This window comes from Aspergillus alliaceus, assembly GCF_009176365.1.
Source record: "Aspergillus alliaceus strain CBS 536.65 unplaced genomic scaffold BDW43scaffold_5, whole genome shotgun sequence".
NCBI lineage: Eukaryota > Fungi > Ascomycota > Eurotiomycetes > Eurotiales > Aspergillaceae > Aspergillus > Aspergillus alliaceus.
The window spans coordinates 1,157,519-1,175,944 of NW_022474688.1; the positions used below are offsets into that span (position 1 = coordinate 1,157,519).

General features: G+C 45.4%; 7 protein-coding genes across 7 annotated transcripts; 5 read left to right on the top strand and 2 right to left on the bottom strand.

Annotated features, from left to right (window-relative positions):
* Positions 1 to 460: 460 nt before the first annotated feature.
* On the top strand, positions 461 to 3,192 carry BDW43DRAFT_307363 (Rab GTPase-binding exocyst subunit SEC15; the record flags this gene model as incomplete). The annotated part of the gene is made up of 9 exons (XM_032046231.1): positions 461 to 511; positions 568 to 1,560; positions 1,612 to 1,743; positions 1,798 to 1,899; positions 1,951 to 2,060; positions 2,122 to 2,257; positions 2,307 to 2,756; positions 2,811 to 3,061; positions 3,114 to 3,192. The coding sequence occupies 9 exons, from the start codon at positions 461 to 463 to the stop codon at positions 3,190 to 3,192; spliced, it is 2,304 nt and encodes a 767-aa protein (XP_031904699.1).
* Positions 3,193 to 3,330: 138 nt separating this feature from the next.
* On the bottom strand, positions 3,331 to 4,741 carry hapE (CCAAT-binding factor complex subunit HapE). The gene is made up of 5 exons (XM_032038945.1): positions 4,571 to 4,741; positions 4,458 to 4,471; positions 4,332 to 4,388; positions 3,622 to 4,260; positions 3,331 to 3,514 (listed from the first exon to the last, which is right to left on the bottom strand). The coding sequence occupies exons 1-5, from the start codon at positions 4,650 to 4,652 to the stop codon at positions 3,512 to 3,514; spliced, it is 795 nt and encodes a 264-aa protein (XP_031904700.1). The 5' UTR covers positions 4,653 to 4,741; the 3' UTR covers positions 3,331 to 3,511.
* A 1,105-nt stretch (positions 4,742 to 5,846) lies between these two features.
* BDW43DRAFT_185742 (Fcf2 domain-containing protein) lies at positions 5,847 to 7,074 on the top strand. Its single transcript, XM_032038946.1, has 3 exons — positions 5,847 to 6,145; positions 6,227 to 6,389; positions 6,612 to 7,074. Exons 1-3 carry the CDS (start codon positions 5,958 to 5,960, stop codon positions 6,984 to 6,986), a joined length of 726 nt encoding a protein of 241 aa, XP_031904701.1. The 5' UTR covers positions 5,847 to 5,957; the 3' UTR covers positions 6,987 to 7,074.
* Positions 7,075 to 7,200: 126 nt separating this feature from the next.
* On the bottom strand, positions 7,201 to 8,507 carry BDW43DRAFT_307366 (purine-nucleoside phosphorylase; the record flags this gene model as incomplete). The annotated part of the gene is made up of 7 exons (XM_032046232.1): positions 7,201 to 7,245; positions 7,301 to 7,580; positions 7,634 to 7,836; positions 7,903 to 7,967; positions 8,022 to 8,101; positions 8,158 to 8,236; positions 8,300 to 8,507. The coding sequence occupies 7 exons, from the start codon at positions 8,505 to 8,507 to the stop codon at positions 7,201 to 7,203; spliced, it is 960 nt and encodes a 319-aa protein (XP_031904702.1).
* Positions 8,508 to 8,970: 463 nt separating this feature from the next.
* On the top strand, positions 8,971 to 11,834 carry BDW43DRAFT_297494 (tryptophan--tRNA ligase MSW1; the record flags this gene model as incomplete). The annotated part of the gene is made up of 8 exons (XM_032044395.1): positions 8,971 to 9,086; positions 9,345 to 9,769; positions 9,840 to 10,000; positions 10,550 to 10,801; positions 10,871 to 10,951; positions 11,048 to 11,163; positions 11,211 to 11,329; positions 11,386 to 11,834. 8 exons carry the CDS (start codon positions 8,971 to 8,973, stop codon positions 11,832 to 11,834), a joined length of 1,719 nt encoding a protein of 572 aa, XP_031904703.1.
* A 1,266-nt stretch (positions 11,835 to 13,100) lies between these two features.
* Positions 13,101 to 15,389, top strand: BDW43DRAFT_322031 (pepsin-like aspartic protease; the record flags this gene model as incomplete). The annotated part of the gene is made up of 3 exons (XM_032049466.1): positions 13,101 to 13,295; positions 13,357 to 13,675; positions 13,751 to 15,389. The coding sequence occupies 3 exons, from the start codon at positions 13,101 to 13,103 to the stop codon at positions 14,698 to 14,700; spliced, it is 1,464 nt and encodes a 487-aa protein (XP_031904704.1). The 3' UTR covers positions 14,701 to 15,389.
* On the top strand, positions 14,956 to 16,414 carry BDW43DRAFT_185827 (N5-glutamine methyltransferase family protein). The gene is made up of 2 exons (XM_032038947.1): positions 14,956 to 15,518; positions 15,610 to 16,414. Exons 1-2 carry the CDS (start codon positions 15,211 to 15,213, stop codon positions 16,361 to 16,363), a joined length of 1,062 nt encoding a protein of 353 aa, XP_031904705.1. The 5' UTR covers positions 14,956 to 15,210; the 3' UTR covers positions 16,364 to 16,414.
* The last annotated feature ends 2,012 nt before the right edge of the window (positions 16,415 to 18,426 follow it).

Here is an 18,426-nt window from a genome sequence, read left to right on the forward strand (position 1 = left end):
GAGTAAGAAATAAACACTCATATCATGATAATAGATACACATAAAATATCTTATGCATACTTGGATAGTATGTATAACTTGTACCCCTGTAGTATAGTCGTACATGTGGCATAACCACATACAGTAACCTACATAATCTTCAAAGTTCAGGTAGCTAGAGGTACATCCACTTACAACATGGGCCGCAGCGGTGCTCTGGCAGAATCCCAAGGCGGTACTGGTTCTCAACCAATAAATTAGGAAAGAATAAAGCGCTAAGATAATCACCTATCGCACTCCGAGTCCGGAGCGGGTATTTGGAAGTACCTTAGGTACTATGCTTAATAGTGTAATCTGCCTATCGTCCAATCATTAGTGCTGGATCTTGATACTTTGCTGTTCATCCTACCACCTTTCCTTCACCTGCATATCGCGTTTTTCTAATGCATGTCACTCTTGACGACTAGATAGGTGACCAACAATGCCTTCCATGATTTCTTCTCGCAATGAATCTACATATATCTTGAACCAGGTTAGAATCAGAAAGAGAAACCTGGCGACCCCTTCTAACTCACCTGGGTTCAATAGATCATCATATCGCCGTCCGACACGGATTATCTCGACCAGTTGATTCCTTCGATAAGGGAATACAGCGTAGGCAATCGGACTTCACAATTATTGCAGTCCTTATCTAGGTTTGCTAGCGATAAGGAAGCTGAGATAGAAACCATTTGCAATACCAATCACCAAGAATTTGTTACATCGATCAATCAGCTGCTCCGTATCAGGGAAGGTACTGTGAGCTTAACGGCCGAAATCCTGGATCTAAACCAATCCATTCAGGCTAGTACCGAAAAGCTGGCTGAACAGAAGAAGGCTCTGGTTGAGTCCCGGAGCCACCGTCAGAATATCGATGAAACCTTCCGTGCTATCCAGGATTGCCTGGAAGTTCTTCGTCTCGCGAACCAAGTTCATGATCTGTTAGCGAAAAAGAACCATTATGCAGCCCTTCGAGCTCTTGAAGAACTCCAGAATGTTCACCTTAAAGGGGTAACCCAATATAAAATCGCGGACTTGATCCAGCGATCAGTACCAGCAACTCAAAGGGCCATAGCTGAGGCTGTGATGTCTGATCTAAACACTTGGTTGTATAGAATCCGTGAGATGTCGCAGTATCTGGGGGAAATAGCCCTGTACCATACGGATCTCCGTAAGACCAGGCAGAAGGAGAGGGCCGAGAGAACACCATATCTTGGCCATTTCAAATTAAATTCCGCCATCGAGCTCGTTTCCGATGAGCATGAGGAATATGACCTCTTGCACAACGAGGAGTTACAAGTCGACTTCACACCGCTCTTTGAATGCTTGCATATTCACCAGTCTCTTGGGCATATGGACAAATTCAGGATTGAGTATGCCAATACCCGTCGCCGGCAAAAAGAGCTGCTGCTACCATCGTCCATAACACTTGTTGATGAGGATGGTGCAAGTCTACATAATCTCCTCGAAGAGATGGCGGGATTTGCGATTGTCGAGCGATCTACAATGAAGAGGGTACCGGACTTGCGATCGCCGGTTGATGTAAGCTCTATCCCCTGATGAGTTTTACTAAGAACCTAAAGACTTGAATAGGTCGACGAACTCTGGGATTCCATGTGCCAAACTGCTGTAAACTTAATCCTGAAGGCTCTTCCCGAAGTTGATAATGCCGAGAGCTTGTTGAAAATCAAAAATCTCATTGCTTTATTCATGCAAACGATGAATGTCCGTTGCTCCTTCGACTTAGATTCTTGAGGATACTAACTTTGATTTATCTAGAGTTGGGGCTTTCCCGTAGGTGTCTTTGACAACTTCTTGCTCACACTCTTCAAGAGATACGCCGAACTGCTCAAAAAGAGATTCAGCGATGACTTTCAGGAGGTATGTTATACCAGCATGACTCTAATTGTCGCTGTGCTGAACATCTCGAAGATCGTGTCTACAGATGATTATATGCCTATGCCCATACAGACGCCGGAAGAGTTTGACAAAGTGCTCAACGTGAGCTGGTACACCCCTGAGAAGCCACGGGGAGAGCAAATGTATATGGATACGCGTAGTCTTTGCTTAGTCTCGTTTATCAGCACTAACTCTTACATCTAGTTTTCCATGTGTCTTGCCATTTTCTCAAATGTATCCCCTGTGTTGCATCGACATTCGCAATTTCTTGAACCAGTTTTACTTCTTTGCCAATGATGATTTTTCTCACCCAAATGTCATCGACGAGACTTTAAAGGATGTACGTTTCACATGGCAAACAAAGCAAAAGTGGTCACTAACTTGATTAGGCGCTTGATGAGCTTCTTTCAAACAAAGTTTGTGACACGTTAGTTGAGCGTCTTGCTTCTCAGTACTTGGGCCAGATCGTCCAGATACTCATTAATCTCGAGCATTTTGAACTCGCATGTCATGAACTCGAAAACCTCCTTGCAGCAGCGAGGGCACAAAACTCCACGGGCGGTCCTATCACGCTGAAAGCGACCGAGAAGTTCAGGAGTAACAAGAAGGCAGCAGAGAAGCGGATATTTGAGGTAGTCAACTCCAAAATTGACGACCTCATCGAAACCGCAGAATATGACTGGATGGCTCCCGTGCCACCTACAGAACCGAGCAACTACATGCAGACGCTGACCCGTTTCTTATCCAATATAATGAATTCGACATTGCTCGGGCTCCCCACCGAAATCAAAGAGCTTATTTACTTCGATGCTCTGAGCCATGCGGCTAACATGATTCTTGTACGAACCTCGGATAATATTGCAACCTCAGGCTCTGCTAACCTTTCTTTACAGGCACTTCCCCTTGCCACGGAAGTAAAGACGATCAATCCTAATGGTGTTATGGCTCTTGCAAAGGACGTTGAGTATATCTATCACTTTGTGGACAGCCTTGGGGTACCCATCCTTCGGGAAAACCTTGATGAACTCCAGCAAACTGTGCAGTTGATGCAAGCAGACAACACTGATGAGTTCTATGATATCTCTACACGAAACAAGAAATACGGACGCGTAGACGCTATTAATGGCCCGGTCCTATTAGAAAAGTATGTGATCACAGTGGCCACGATTGTCAGACATACACTAACCCATTATAAGGGTTATTCGCACTATTCAAAGTCCCGTGAAGGTTGACAAATTCGCAACGCTTTCTTCGAGATTCGGAAAGAAATCCTAAATAGCCACATGAGTGACTAGATAGACGGCTCCCTATTGAGAGCAAGCGTTGTTTTTGAAGCTGGACAAGACAGGAGTACATGTAACTTGTATCCGTAATACGACATTTTTTATAGTACGTTTTGAGTGTAACTACACCGAATGGTCAAACCACAGATTTCCAGCAGAAAGACTGATAGATCCACCAGCCCATCACTGAAAGAGGAAAATGTAGAACTCCATTATGAACGTTAAAACCCCTTTCTTGCAAGGGGAAGGGTGGAAAGAAGGCAACTACAGAAGCCGATTTGGTAAAGTGCGCTGAAAGGTGGGCGCATCGTTCACTTAAATGGGGAAAAAAGGTTATGATTAGCCCGAAAAGGTTCAACGAAAAAAGATAGTTTTGCAGTGAACTGTCCAAAATTTTGTAAGGAGATTATTTGGCACATACCTGCTGTGGTGGCAAGTGCGGATAAGCAGCATACATTCCTTCAAACATTTGAGATTGGGGCTGGCCATATGCTGCAGTCGGATCTGATTGCACAGGTCCCGCGTACATAGCTGGCTGGCGATATTCTTGGTCTTGAAGACTATGCTGACCCAAACTGTAGTCCGGCGGTGCCATATGATGTGAGGGATGCTGCACTCCGTGTTGAGGTGGGAGTTGCCCTGCAGTACCTGCCGGCCCAGACGCGCCCGGCGGCGCACCAGCTGTTTGACTAGACCGCTTCGCATGCGACGTAGCCTCTTCACGAGGTACTATGTCTATGAGGAAATCGAACATGTCAGATTTTGAGAGGGCCGCAGCAATATCCGATCGCTGCAATGTACGCCGCTTGTTGTCTTCTGCATGAATCCACGCTCGCATAGTCAGCTCGGTAATGAAAATATCGCAACCTTTAGCAAAGAGGATTGGTGCCTCGGCTGAAATCATTTTCACCTCGGGATCAGCTTTCATGACTTTCTTGATACGCGCTAGCGGCAATTGATGGATTTTGTAGTCATGATTATCAGATTCGAGGTGATTGATGATGTGTTGCCAGTATGTCGTCAGGATATCACGGGCAGTCCCTTGTAAGCCTTGGTTGACCTGGACCATGTCAGTGTATACACTCTCTCTCTCTCTCTCGGAGTCATCTCCCGCTATGGATGGGTACCGACATTTGCCCAAGTGCCCGTATAGAGCTCGGCTACGGGAGCATATCCCTGCGCAGAAAGCTAATACATGACGAGTCAGGTAACCACAGACTTGATGAGTGTATCTGCATCCTCATTGGCAGAACATACCGCTGCGCTGGCACCTGAATGTCCATGTTAGCCTATGCTTCCTGAGGCGCGTATAGATAAAAGCGAAGGTAATGCTAGGAGCAAAAAAGTCCACCTGCTTAAGGGAAAAATACCATAGTGTCCACCGTTTCTAGTATCATAAACGGGTTGCTGTCTGCTCTGCTGCTGGCCAGCGCCTTGGGTGGTTTGTTCCATTGCAATAGAATAATTTGTAGCACTTTGATCACCTACGAAAGTGTACAGATGATTTTATCTGGATGAGGGTGATGCTAGGTATGGTAAGGAGTCTGTTGTCGTGAGACTTGCGAAATAACAGATGGGGATCCTGGGATCAGCTGCAGGTGTCAGGTTACCGAGGATGTTAATCCGTAATTCAAAGAAGGGTTATAGATATGGGGGTAGCAAAATGGTAGAAGTCGGCTATCAGGCAGTAAAGTCCTGTTGCTAAGCACGAGATGGTGTTACGCGGTAATGTCCAACGAGTCGCTGCAGTAGCGCGCAGTCAAGCGCCCGCCAAGCGTGACGTTTACGAGGTTCCCAACGCGGGGAAGCCACCACCCGCCAACAACAGATAACAGACAAATTGGATAAATGATTCTCCAAGGCTTCTCTCTCCAATACTGAAGGACGTAAAGTCATCTCTCTTAACTATGGGGGTTTTTATGGCCTAGTCTCGCAACATATCTTTGTAATACACCACGTCTCGCTACCCATGGGTATATCTCATACGTAGATATTGGCTCTCTTCCTGGAAAGAGGAAAAGGCCAGTATGAAGATTAACAAAGACCGAAACTCTTCTCACGGAGTATATTGGCAGGAAGAGATAGAAGACGAGGGCGTACGGAGTAGAATTAATTATTATTATTATTAGTATTATTTCTTATAGCTCCTGTCTAAACTAGGTTTGCCTCAATTGTTGGAAGCACTCAACCGGTTATATACAAAACCAAATGATATATCATTGAACAGACAACAAGCAACCCTGGATTGCTAAGTCCCAACCATTTTAAACCTTTTAAGAGTTCACAATCTGATATCGCTTAGACTGCCATGTCTAAATGCTACCTATTTGCTATAGTGGGTTATTATAAGCAGATATCGTCCTTCAAAGGTTCATTTATCATAGCGAATCATATCATTTCTAGCTGATTTCTATTTTTTTCACCCGATAAATACTTGTTCTAGTATCCGCTATTAGGAAAACGCATGTTAGGTAGATACTAGTACATAATAGGAGGTACATATGGAGTATATACCGATACACTTAGCAAGGGGAATTTTAATTTACCTAGTTAGTGCTAGTACAGAGGGCCCCACAGAAGAAAATTTGCAGAGTAAGAAGACTTAGCCGGCTTACTACCGCCCTTATAAATACCCTTTGAAAACTCCGACTTCTTTTATTTTCTTTGTGCTACTACCTACCCTTTGTCTCTCCCAAAAGTATTTACCTAGTACATTTCGGATTTTCTGCTTCTTTTCAACTTCTGGACTGCTAGGATATGACTCGATCAATATGTGGTGAAGTCGGACTTGTTAATAGGCATGATGAAATTAAACACACAGACTATGATATTGAGCAGCTCCTTCTGGAGGCAGAGGGGCGACTACGAGCTCACAGTGTGATCACCACTGACAAACTCGATACAATAGAGGTATCTAGTGATCAGCCCCAACATACTCTATCAGGGTATGTAAAGTTCCACCCTTGTCGTCGATGAGATCCTTGTGACGACGTAGTCTTGCCACTAGTGCTAAAACCTCAAAACAGCATTCCTAGATTATCCTCTGACCATTCTCTGCAACCGTACCTCGTTCAGAAAGATGATCTTGCGACTGTCAATACTACACGCGTCATGAACAACCTCCAGGATACATCTAAGGGTCTTGTTCCCCAACTATCCAAAGGAACAAAAGATACGAAATCCAAGAAGGTAAGAGATCCTTTGAGCAATTTCTACGAAGGCCTTATCTTTATTGCCATGAGGAAAATTATCCCATCGCGTGAGCGCTTGATGCAGCTTCCACAGTCCGTACTGGACTGCGCTGTGCCAATGAGAGCAAACTTTTTCATAGTTACTCTGAGCATCTTCGTCAAACTCCTACCGCTTTGATTTTCTTAAGCTGGACCGGGAACTAATGGCATATCTATGTAGGAAAAGCCCACAGCGGGTAGCGATTGGTTCGACCTTCCCAAGACCGAATTGACTCCAGAGCTCAAAAGGGATCTACAGCTTCTCAGAATGCGTTCTGTATTAGACCCCAAGAGACACTACAAGAAAGAAAACGCCAAGGCTCAGCCACCTAAGTATTCTCAAATAGGGACTATCATTGAAGGCCCCACCGAGTTTTTCAGCGGTCGTATCACCAAAAAAGATCGCAAGAAAACCTTCGTTGAAGAAGTACTCGCTCAAGAACGGCAAACAAGGCGTTTTGAGTCTAAGTACAGAGACATTCAAACCAGCAAGCAAAGTGGCAAAAAGTCCTTTTACAAAAATCTGCAGGCCAAGAGAAGAGCCAAAGGCAAGTGAAGAGCCAAAGGCAAGTGAAGAAGCTAATGCCACTCCTGCATGGATGGTTTTGGAAGCCGTAGTACTGCAAAAGGGACGGTTGTATTCGACATCATCATTGGCATGCTTTTATTCATGGCTAAGTGGGAGATTTTCCGGTGAAATCGGCACAAGCTTGGCAATACCCGTTTCCTCAGCTAAGCTCTTTTGCTACCTACCGTGCGACCCGCACATACTAATCGTGTTTGGAAGCGTTCAATACTGCTTGTACAACAAGCCTCTGCGTTTGACGTTAGTTTCAAGCCTGATAAACAGGGTACCCATGGGACGCAAACCTGCATATCAGTGGCTGCTGAGCGGCCGGCCTCAAGGACTTCCTCGTGGTTTGCCTTGCCCTCCTGCAAGATGGCATCTAGCTCTTTAACCCCCTTTTCCTGTAAAAGACGGTCATCTCCACGAGGAACCGGAGTGAGGACAGCATTGTTTGTTACTAAACTGAGTGCCAAGACTCTAATGCCGCAGTGTCTGGCGATAACGATCTCCGGTACAGTTGACATGCCAACTACGTCTGCTCCCAGTTGGTGAAGCATGCGACACTCGGCTCTGGTTTCGTAACTGGCCTGGTTTAGCACTTGATAATCCGCAACAATACTACTCGGACTACTCACCTGGGCCCTCCTACGAACGCATACACACCCTCATGCAGTCTCCTTTGTCTTTCGGCGTGCATCACCTCTCCCCAGGCCTTATGCACATGACGACGGAGTTCGAGATCGTAAGCGTCGGATAGAGGAGGGAAACGTGGACCGAAGTCTTCGACGTTTGGTCCCCGTAGCGGATGAATTCCTGCTAGACCTGCCAGGAATATATGCTAAATCAAGTTAGAAAAGGATGATATGAACGGGAAACTTGGCGGCGAAGGGAACAACCAACTCACGTCATTCAATAGTACAATGTCGCCCACCGCGTACTCTGAATTCAAACCCCCAGCGGCATTAGTCACTGATAGATACGGTTAATTAAGTTGCGTATATTGAATGAAGAAGTAATACTTACACACTAAAGTATCAACTCCCAAAAGTTTGAAAACTCGAATAGGGAATGTCACTTGATTGATTGAATGACCTTCGTAGTAACTTTAAATAGCATTTATGAGTTTAAAGTGTCTCGTGCACTCATCCAGAAAACTCACTGGGCACGTCCGACCATCAGAACAACCGGTACATGTTCATCTAGGAGCCCAAAGACAAGCTTTCCCGCATGCCCAGGGACTTGATGAGTCAGAGAAGGCCTTGTTTTAGGACTCAACAGGGGCATATATGCTCTTGACTTACCTGTGAGATGCGGGAAATGCGGTATAGAAGAGTAGTCAAACTCAGCTCGTGGCTTATCACAGATGGTATTTGCTAGCCCTCCAAGACCAGAGCCACACACAATTGCAATATGAGGCTTTTGCAGCGGGGTTGGCAAATGTTCCCTCAGGAACGAAAACGCCTCGCTAACTCGTTCAGCTGAGGACGGGTCTTCCCGTAAATCGGCCATTTTCGGTCAATGGGAGTCCGAGTGCTGCACCCTTTGGGGTTTATTCTTGAGCTAGGTACAGAATTGAGTAAACAGTGGTTGGCAAGAAGGCAGATTGGTGCCAAGTAGGTAAGCGGTAAATTGGTAACTACTATCACTGATGCGTACGTATGTACGTATACATGTATCCACATACGCTGATCTGGTAACACTTGCTACTGTCATTCAAATAGATATCTTTTATCGATGCCTCGCCTTCTATATCTATCTCTTTTAAAATCCCTACACTCTTTCGCTTGTTCTGTCCCAACCCCTTCAATTATTTAAATCTGGCCTGAGGCATCTTCTTCCAGGAAATCGTGTCTAAGTAGGGCGGTGAGCAGAAACACCAATTACGATTGAAGCCTGCTCTCCCAAAAAATTTACCAGGGCGACCCAAAAACGGCATCTTTCCAGGCAGTACTTCTTGCTCAATGCATTGAATATGTCGCTGCTCTTCAGACCTCGTCTGCTGGCCAGATTTGGCAAGCAATCACTGGTATTGCTAACATCTATCACCATCCGAAAGTCTACTAATGTTAACCGTTCGATTAGATTCCAGTGCCCGCTCGCAGCATTTCTTCAAAGAGTAACTCTGATATTACCTCTGAACCAAGCTCCAATGTGTCTCGAAGCATGGATGAGAGACCATCGGTGTATGTGACTTCTGCATGATTAATTTCACGCAAGCCCAGGCTGACTTCTGGGTACCCTTAGCCCAACAGAACAGCCTGAATCGTGTGCAAAAAACTGGTGAGCCATTGCAGGCCTTGCTTTAAAATATTTATTTGTAGAGAAGCGAGCTTACTCCTGTGATAGGGCTGAGCGCCTAGGCAGTATTAACCATAAAGCCCGATTGCCTCGAAGCGTGCAAGCGGTATACTTGCGGCCGCTTCGGAGGAAAGCCGAGTATGGGCTGCCAGTTTGCGATCTTCAACTAAGGTCATATAGCGTTCGAAACTTGGAGTTTTTCGCTGATTTTTCCGTGCGTGCCGCTTATTACTTGAAGCTTCCAGTTTCCGGGCCTGTACCTCTGCCACGCATCGTCGAACGTTGGACATTCCCTCGAAGTAATTTCGTGCACAAGAAAAGCCAAGAGAACTTTGAGCGGATTACTCTTCGTCGACTGATTCAGATCAAGGATGGCAGCCCTCAAGCGGTCCAGGCGTGGCTAGCATTTTTACGAAAGCATGCTTTCTATGGTGTCGGCATGAAGGCTAACATTTGGGAACACGAGAGCCTTGGTAAAGAAGCGCCCTTGCATTTACTTTGATGCTTTGATGCTGAGGATGAGTAACTAATTGATGTTTACAGATATTATCAAAAACATGGATGACACACTTCCTGATGTTGAAAGGTCCCTCGAGCCCTACTTATCGCAATTTGGTCAGCGGCAGAGCGGCGGAGCGCAAGGTTCAACGTCTGATATTTTGGGTGACATACGACTCATCAAGAATAGGAGTCCGTTAAGTGACGTCCGCAAAGGCTGAATGCTAACGCACTAGTCCGCTATATAATCTTTCATTATTGTTTCTCATACTCACCTCTGTATTTCTATTTTTGCCATTATGAATAAATATTGTCAAACGAGAATAGCGGGATAACTCTTCTCAATTTAAGTAACACCATTCTACGGGTTATTCAATTGGATCATTTAGAACCCTTAGATCCTGGTTGTTGCAAATGCTTGCCTACATACTGTTTCGTACACGAATTCGGTGTATAATGCAGTAATCGATAATGGAAACTTAGGGTAGTGAAAAACAGCTAGTCACGTGTCTGTCTTTGAATGGCTGTCTTCAGGGTGGCACGACTCATTACCAAGGCACTAAATCCACGCCTTTCTCTTCTCCTCAGGGTTGTCGCTAGACATGCGTGTCAGTCACTATGCACCATACACTCCAAGAATTTACAAAGCGACAAATCCCCTGGTATCGTCAAGAGTTATTAAAGTCCATATAAAATTCCATCTCCGGAGATGGAGTAGCTCAACCACGGGACAACCCTCGTCAATATCACGTCAGACCATATTTTCTGGAATTCAGCCAACAGGTGTGCCGCATTTAGGGAATTATCTGGGTGCTCTGCGTGAATGGGTCAGACTACAGGACACTGCTGTCGAGGGGACGAAATTATTCTACTCCATCGTCGACCTCCATGCCTTAACTGTGCCACAAAATAGCTGCCAATTGAAGAAGTGGCGGAGAGAGGCATTCGCGACTCTGCTCGCTGTAGGCTTGAATCCAGATCGTTCAACCATTTTCTATCAGTCAGCTGTGCGTGATGTTTTATTGCAACCCAATGCTCTACGTCTTCATTCAAGCTAATGCACCGACTATGGCCAGGTTCCTGCGCATACTGAATTATATTGGATCCTGAGTACGGTAGCTTCTATGGGATACTTGTCACGGATGACTCAATGGAAGGTGAGCAACAGTGGGAATTATCAGTTGAGATGCATTACATGTTGGGAGACAGACAGGTAAATATAGGGCACGGGCCTTGAAGCTGACACCATATAGAGCAAGTTGCAGCTGCCGGAAGACATAAGCTTGGAGCACTCGGCTGCGAGATCTAAATTACGGCTTGGCTTATTCTCTTATCCTGTGTTGCAGGCGGCGGATATCCTAGTGCACAGGTTCGATTACCAACTACAATGAGGGACTCTGTACTGACACAAGTAAGGGCTACTCATGTCCCTGTTGGGGAAGACCAAAGACAGCATCTAGAGTTTTCTAGGTATACTGCTAATAGTTTCAATCATCTCTACGGCCCGATTTTTCCATCTCCAGAGGCACTTATCTGTAAGCGTCCATTCCCCAGCCAAGCGCGGGTCCAAGAAGTGCGCTAACTGATACAGCACCTGCGAGACGAGTTATGTCTCTCAAAGAGCCTACTTTAAAAATGTCCAAGTCACATTCCGACAACCGATCGAGGATCCTCCTCAATGACACGCCTGAGGATATTCATAAAAAGGTCAAGGCTGCCCTAACTGACTCAGATACAAATATAACCTACGATCCTCTCCTCCGGCCAGGCGTGTCAAATCTCATAGAAATTTTAAGCCACTTTGATGGAAGGTCTTGCAACGAGATAGTCATAGGATACAAGTCAGCAAGCCTTCGAGCTCTAAAGGAAGACCTAGCAGACCAAATCTCAGGTCACCTCCAGGGTATACGAGAACAGTACTGTTCATTCATGGAAGACAGGTCCGGCTATCTAGATGCTGTCGCAGCGCGAGGTGCTCAGGCTGCGCGTGCCAATGCCGATGTGACTATGAAGCAAATAAGAACAGCCATGGGGCTGTGAGGCTATTCGTTTATCCTTTCAAGGCATTCATAGCTGTTCATAGCCTCCAGTTATCCTTAATGGGTGGTGTTTTGGTTGGATTGAGGCCATAGAACCAGCGTTGCGGATTCCCCTTTGTGTATATTGTATATGTATAATACTGTACCGTACTTTCTAACCAGACTTTCTCCAACCTTACATGATATTCTTGCTAGATATAGCCTCTCATACACTCCTATATAATACTCTCGGAGGGGAACACCAGGGTTTCAAGTTGTTGTAATCACTACGTCCAGGGCAGATACAGAATCTTTTTCCCTAGAGAGGGTTTACTTTCTCTATACCCTTCACATTGTGACTATCTGGTGTGCTTGAATTAAAGATTCCCTGGCTACATTATAATGTATTGCTAATCAGATATGTCACATTATTTCAATGTCCTTGATTTCCTATTGCCTATTTTAGGCAGCATGATAATATATCTAGCATGACGACATATATTTATAAAATACCGGAGTTTCCGTGGGGAGAAATGCTTGGCAGCCAATATCATTTGCGGTGCAGTGGGTGATTATACCGAGTACCGTTTCTCTACAGAAGGTCCCGAGACATCCGATGTGAAGGTGAATTGACTGACGTTCCGGAGGAACTAAATTGCACCGCCACATCGGTAGATTTCTTTCTTTCACTCTGTATCCTGACCCGAAGGTGCCTTGAGGAAGTTATACATACAATAATACGACGAAATAATATAATAAGGCAGAACTAACTTACGGATCACCCCGGTCGACTTTAGGTACCGATAGGGGACAGAAATTCTCTACTTGTACCGGTACTAATTAGATGTAGATTGATGACGATGACGACTCCTTACATGGCCCGATAGGATGACGATCGCGTGCCCCACTCCAAGTGGAGTCTTCCGAGATCTTGTACTGTGCATGTAGCGGTCCGGATGCAGCCAGCGTACGACACCTGTCGATCAGCACACCTTACTATCATACAAGAAGAAAGCCATGCCCCCATCAATGATTGTATACAAGCGCTTCCCTTCGGGCTACCGATACCTTCCGCTCGCCTCCCGCAGTCCTTTGGATATCACCTCCTCCCTCGCTCCAACGTGAGATTGGCCATCTTCGTTCAAGGTACCCTACTGGGCTCAAGGAGCTTGGTGCACATTTGCCATAAATCAGCCTTAAGTTAGGTGGCTTAGATACCTAGTGCACGCGATAAGAAGTGAACGCCGATTTCATTCACAAGAGCTGGGTGGAAAATAGAAAACGCACGATGCGAAAATCTTGGCTTGCTCTGCTTGCCGCTTCTTTTGGCTGTGAAGGGACAGCAGCGCTGACACTCCACCAAAGGGACCTGCCTGCTGTTGTGTCGCTGGGTATCAAACGCAATGATGTTATCGACCCTGTGCTTAGAGATCGGATGAGACGAAAACGAGACAAAACTGTCAGCCAAAGTCTTGACAACGAGGTATACTACCCTGTTTTGCCAACCCTCTGATATGACGCATGGCTGCTAATCTGTGACATAGCAAACATTATATTTCTGCAACATCACATTGGGAACCCCAGAGCAAAGCCTACGATTGGTTCTTGATACAGGGAGCAGCGACCTTTGGTGTAATGCCCTGAATTCGACTCTCTGCTCATCTAGCGATAATCCTTGCGATGCCTCAGGGTCTTACGACCCAAGATCGTCTTCATCATATGCGTATGTGTCTTCTGACTTCAACATCTCGTATGCCGACGGGTCCGGGGCCGCCGGTGACTATGTAACCGACACCATTCACATTGGAGGCGCGGCTATCAAGAACCTCCAGTTTGGGGTGGGTTATTCATCTAGCTCTGCCGGTAGGTTGATAGCGTACTTTCCTGTACTCTAACTCTAGATGTGTGCTATCGACTGACACTTTCCCTGACTTCCAGAGGGTGTTTTGGGGATAGGATATGCCACGAACGAAGTCCAGGTTGGCCGGCTCGGCAAAAGTGCTTACGCAAACCTCCCTCAGGCCATGGTCAAGAATGGTCTGATCAGATCGAACGCTTATAGTCTTTGGCTCAATGATTTGGGAGCAGATACGGGCTCAATCTTATTCGGGGGCGTGAATAAGGGAAAGTACCGTGGTGAGCTGCAAACTTTGCCCATTCAGACAATCAATGGGGTCTACTCAGAGTTCATAATCGCGCTTACGGGTATTTCACTGAGCTCACCCTCAAACCATCATACCTATTCATCTTCCGATGCACTCCCAGCCGCGGTCCTACTTGACTCGGGAAGTTCTCTAACTTATCTTCCCAACTCTATCGTGCAAAGTATTTATAATGATCTTGGTGTCACCTATGAACCATCCAGTGGTGTTGGCTATGTACCATGCAGCTTGGCACAGCAGAATATTAACGTGACCTACACTTTCTCATCACCTGCTATCACGGTTGGGATTGATGAACTCGTTCTAAGTGCAGGCGATCTCCGGTTCCGAAATGGCGCACGCGCATGCATTTTCGGGATTGTTCCCGCCGGAGATGGCGCTGCTGTTTTAGGGGACACATTCCTACGCAGTGCATATGTTGTTTATGATCTATCCAACAATGAAATTTCTCTTGCCAATACCAATTTCAACTCTACTGAAGATGATATACTGGAAATTGGAACAGGCGATGATTCCGTTCCTGGGGCTACCCAGGTTTCTAACCCAGTCACATCTGTTGTGGCTGGTGGGTCAGGGGCCAGGATTGGGGGCCCAACGGGTGGGATCTTTACTGATTTGCCATCGGCGACAAGCACTGGCGGCGCTGCGATTCCTGTACGGCCGACGGAGTTTCCAAGCCACTTGGCCTTCGGTGCTGCAGCAATTGGATATGTGTTAGCTTTATGATTGATATTGGACCTGCACCTAGCAATCGACTCACCATCTTGCCTTGTTCTATACTTGTTTAGTCCGCTAGCCATATGCTACTTGCCGATACCCTAGATAGCCATTCCTTCCTTTGCTTGTCTTGCTCCTTTTGTCTTTTCCAAACTCTAAAACAAGAAAGAAACCTCCAGCCGCTCTCCTCGCTTCTGCATCTAGCTATCATCATATCCGAAGTCACGGGGTTTCCCAACAGAGGCGTTAGTTTGTGTGCTTCTCTTTTACGAGGTATACATAGAAGCAAGCCTGTTTATACTTTATACTATTTTTCTCCCTCCCGAAATGCAACTCACCTGGCTGGCTATTATTTTTGTATATGGCCCTGCATGGCGAATGGGGTCCTTTTAACAGGCTGTGCATTCCCCACTTCCCCCAGCTATTCCCGTTCCCTGGCTCAACGTCGTCTCTCTCACCCATAAAAGACAAACTTAAAAATTCTGGCATGTACGCACTTCATTAACGGATACTGTGCCAATGCCACGTATTCCTAATCCAACCATCCTAAGGGCGCATCAGCAGCATCCGCTTCTTCCGCTACTGCTCCGAGAATGTCGCTCTCTTGAATCTGCAAAAAGCGAACTTCGCTGGCTACATGAGAGTGCTAGCCGCCTAGTTTCGTCCAAAAGGTTGGCGCGGTCGGCACATACCCCCCTTGGGTGGAGGAGGTTACTTAGATTGAAGTGCCATGCTCGGTCGAAAGGGAAGCCCCTACAATATATCCTTGGTGATCAACCTTTCGGTGACCTTGAGATTCTATGTAAAAAGGGTGTGTTAATTCCAAGGTACATTCGCCTTGCCTGCTTTCGTCTCAAGGCCATCCAACCTTTTCTGTCAGAACTTCAAGATATCTAACACTCTACATATGCAAAACAGAACAGAAACAGAGAGTTTCACCATACATGCTGCCAGACTGATACTGGACGATATTCGAAAACATGAGCGCCGTGGGGGCGAACAACAGGAACGCTGCCTGCGCATAGCAGATCTCTGTACAGGTAGTGGCTGCATAGCGCTACTCCTGCATGCGCTACTTGCTCCTCATATTCATCAACTTTCAATCCTTGGGATTGATATTAGCCCTGTAGCCATTGGACTTGCTAATAGGAACCTTGCACACAATGTTCAGCTGGGTCTGCTTTCGAATCGTGCCGCAGCTGATGTCTCTTTTCGACAAGGCAACGTTCTCGCGGCAGAAGAGGTGCTGCGTAGTGTCCAAGGGACTCCTTCCAATGCGGAGCCATATTGTGACGTGCTCATCTCGAACCCGCCATATATATCTCCCGAGTCATTTCGAGACGGTACTACCTCTCGTAGTGTCCGAGTTTTTGAACCCAGACTTGCATTAGTCCCTATGGTCGACGCTTCTGATTTACCACCCGGGGTTCAGAACGAGGAAGATCACTTCTATTATCATATCGTTCTATTGTCATTCAAGATACATGCAAGGCTCGTGGTTCTTGAGTGCGGCAATCGCTCACAGGCTGAGCGGGTAGCTGCAATTAGTAGGACATTGTCCAGCGCTTACCAGCTGGAAGCTATGTCCATAGCGATATGGCCTAGCGCTAGGGCATCTATTAGTGACCACATTTCTGGGAATGAGCCCTGTGTAGTTGTTATACATAAATGATTATTACTGTCGGGTGTAGGGTTACTGGTAGGACTCCACGTGCAATATAAGAATAGCGCTGATTATTGCTTAATAACAGTCGCTGTGTAATGCTATATAATAAGTGGCAGGGTGTATAATATCTAAAAAAAAAAAAAAAAAAAGACTATAACGAACAATAGGGTAACCATAGGTGGCGTTGGCATCCTAAACTTACCAGGCTGTGGTCTATATATAAGGTATCTCTGAGCGTGATAATGAAATTAAGGATACTTAATTTTATGAAGGTAAGTGTTACGCCAGAGCTTCGTCCAAGAGCTCTGTGACAAGCTATGTACCTCGCGTAGCAAGAAGGTAATTTCTGAATAGTAGAATTTACTAGTATTTAAGTACTAGAGTACTGTAAGATAACTTAGTATGATTTAAATAATAGTATGACAATTAATTTATAAATAATGTTAGGCACACCTCATAGCGCCTGTGGGTGATATATAGTAGCACGTGCGGGTCACATGCTACCCGCTGCGGTAAAATCCTTACCGCACCTCAACAGCTTCAGAAATCAGTGATCAACCTCTGTATATGGTAGTAGATTGTTTAATAGGAAACCAGTTCTCTGCTCCTGCTACCTGCAGTACTATAGCATGCTATTTCTCTACTACCTGCAGCTCTCTAAGCTGTTCTTAATAATTTTGATTACTTCTTTAGGTTCTCTTATCTTTAAATAGCTGTTACAGACCCTTGTCTAGTGCACTTATCAGACGCGGGACTGGACTAGACCTCTGCAAACCCAGCCCACGGGCCCTCTCAAAGGCCCAGGGCCCGTCTAACTAGAGCCCGCGGGCTGACACCTAAAGCCCGGGCCCGGCCCACAGGCTGACCCTGCAGCCCATTCTCAGCCCGTCAAGGGCCTATCTATACATAACTGTAAGACATAACTTACTGATTTATATAAATAAATACTGTTATTTACACCTGTTACTGTCACATAGCTTGTATAAACATTAAATAGCAATATCCTATATAAAATATTCTAATACTATATTATATTTTATCTCTTTAATCTATTACTGTGTTACAGACCCTTGTCTAGTGCACTTATCGGACGCGGAATCAGGCGGCAGAACCAGTGACATGACAGTCAAGGAACTAGGCACTAGCGCCAGGAAAGGGAAAGCACCAAGGGACACCCACTTATGTGAGCAACTACTGTGTATATATAATTAATGGATCATATAACCATAAATATGTTATTAATAAGCTATATCATGGCAGCACTATAACCAGAACATATCAGTAATATAATATAATTGTTACGCCCGGGTATTCGGTCAAGAGCTCCTAAGTGTTAGCTGCCTTGCGTTGAGTGATAACTTAACCTAACAATGAGACCTATGCGTCTCTGCAATGTGAACAACAGTGGTTCCGAATATGATCCTATCCCGGATCCTCAATAAGTAACCTAATCTAAGGTCCAAAGGTGCAACAAGATTCCGTGTGTAGCTCAAGTCCAAAAGGCCAGGCCTATTAAGTATGTATACTTAATAGTTAAGGAAGTGTAAATAAGTCAATTACTAACTTAATATTAAAGATATATTCTAAGTAACTTATAAGATTAATTATAAAGAACTATTCTAAGTATATGAATAAGTATTCTTATATATTTCTATTTCTTATGTTGCTGCCATGATATATTATATTGCCAGTATATCATATTATGTTGCTAACATGTTCTGGTTATAGCGCTGCCATGATATAGCTTGTCAGTGATATATTCTGGTTATGTGACCCGCTAATTATGTGTTTATGATAGTTACTTATATAATTGGTTGTAGGCTGACCGTTGGGATGGGACGGGATGGGAATGGGAATTTCCCATCCCATCCCATCCCATCCTTGGCATCCCATTTCCCATCCCGTTTTCCCTCTTGGCATCCCGTTTCCCATCCCATCCCAAACATAGGGCTAGAACGGGAATCCCATCCCGTTTAACCGCACAAAACAGGATTCCCAATCCCAATTTTAAAATAGGATGGGATTCCCATCCGGATTAACCATAAAAACAGGATTCCCATATTGGTCTT

Bases quoted from the DNA above. Each gene is read 5' to 3' on its own strand.
- hapE (XM_032038945.1), bottom strand. From the start codon at position 4,652: ATGGAACAAACCACCCAAGGCGCTGGCCAGCAGCAGAGCAGACAGCAA. The intron at 4,261-4,331 runs GTCGGTACCCAT...GACATGGTCCAG, and splicing joins ATACGGGCACTTGGGCAAAT to GTCAACCAAGGCTTACAAGG.
- BDW43DRAFT_185742 (XM_032038946.1), top strand. From the start codon at position 5,958: ATGACTCGATCAATATGTGGTGAAGTCGGACTTGTTAATAGGCATGAT. The intron at 6,146-6,226 runs GTATGTAAAGTT...ACCTCAAAACAG, and splicing joins CCCCAACATACTCTATCAGG to CATTCCTAGATTATCCTCTG. The intron at 6,390-6,611 runs GTAAGAGATCCT...ATATCTATGTAG, and splicing joins AAGATACGAAATCCAAGAAG to GAAAAGCCCACAGCGGGTAG.
- BDW43DRAFT_185827 (XM_032038947.1), top strand. From the start codon at position 15,211: ATGCCACGTATTCCTAATCCAACCATCCTAAGGGCGCATCAGCAGCAT. The intron at 15,519-15,609 runs GTACATTCGCCT...TATGCAAAACAG, and splicing joins AAGGGTGTGTTAATTCCAAG to AACAGAAACAGAGAGTTTCA.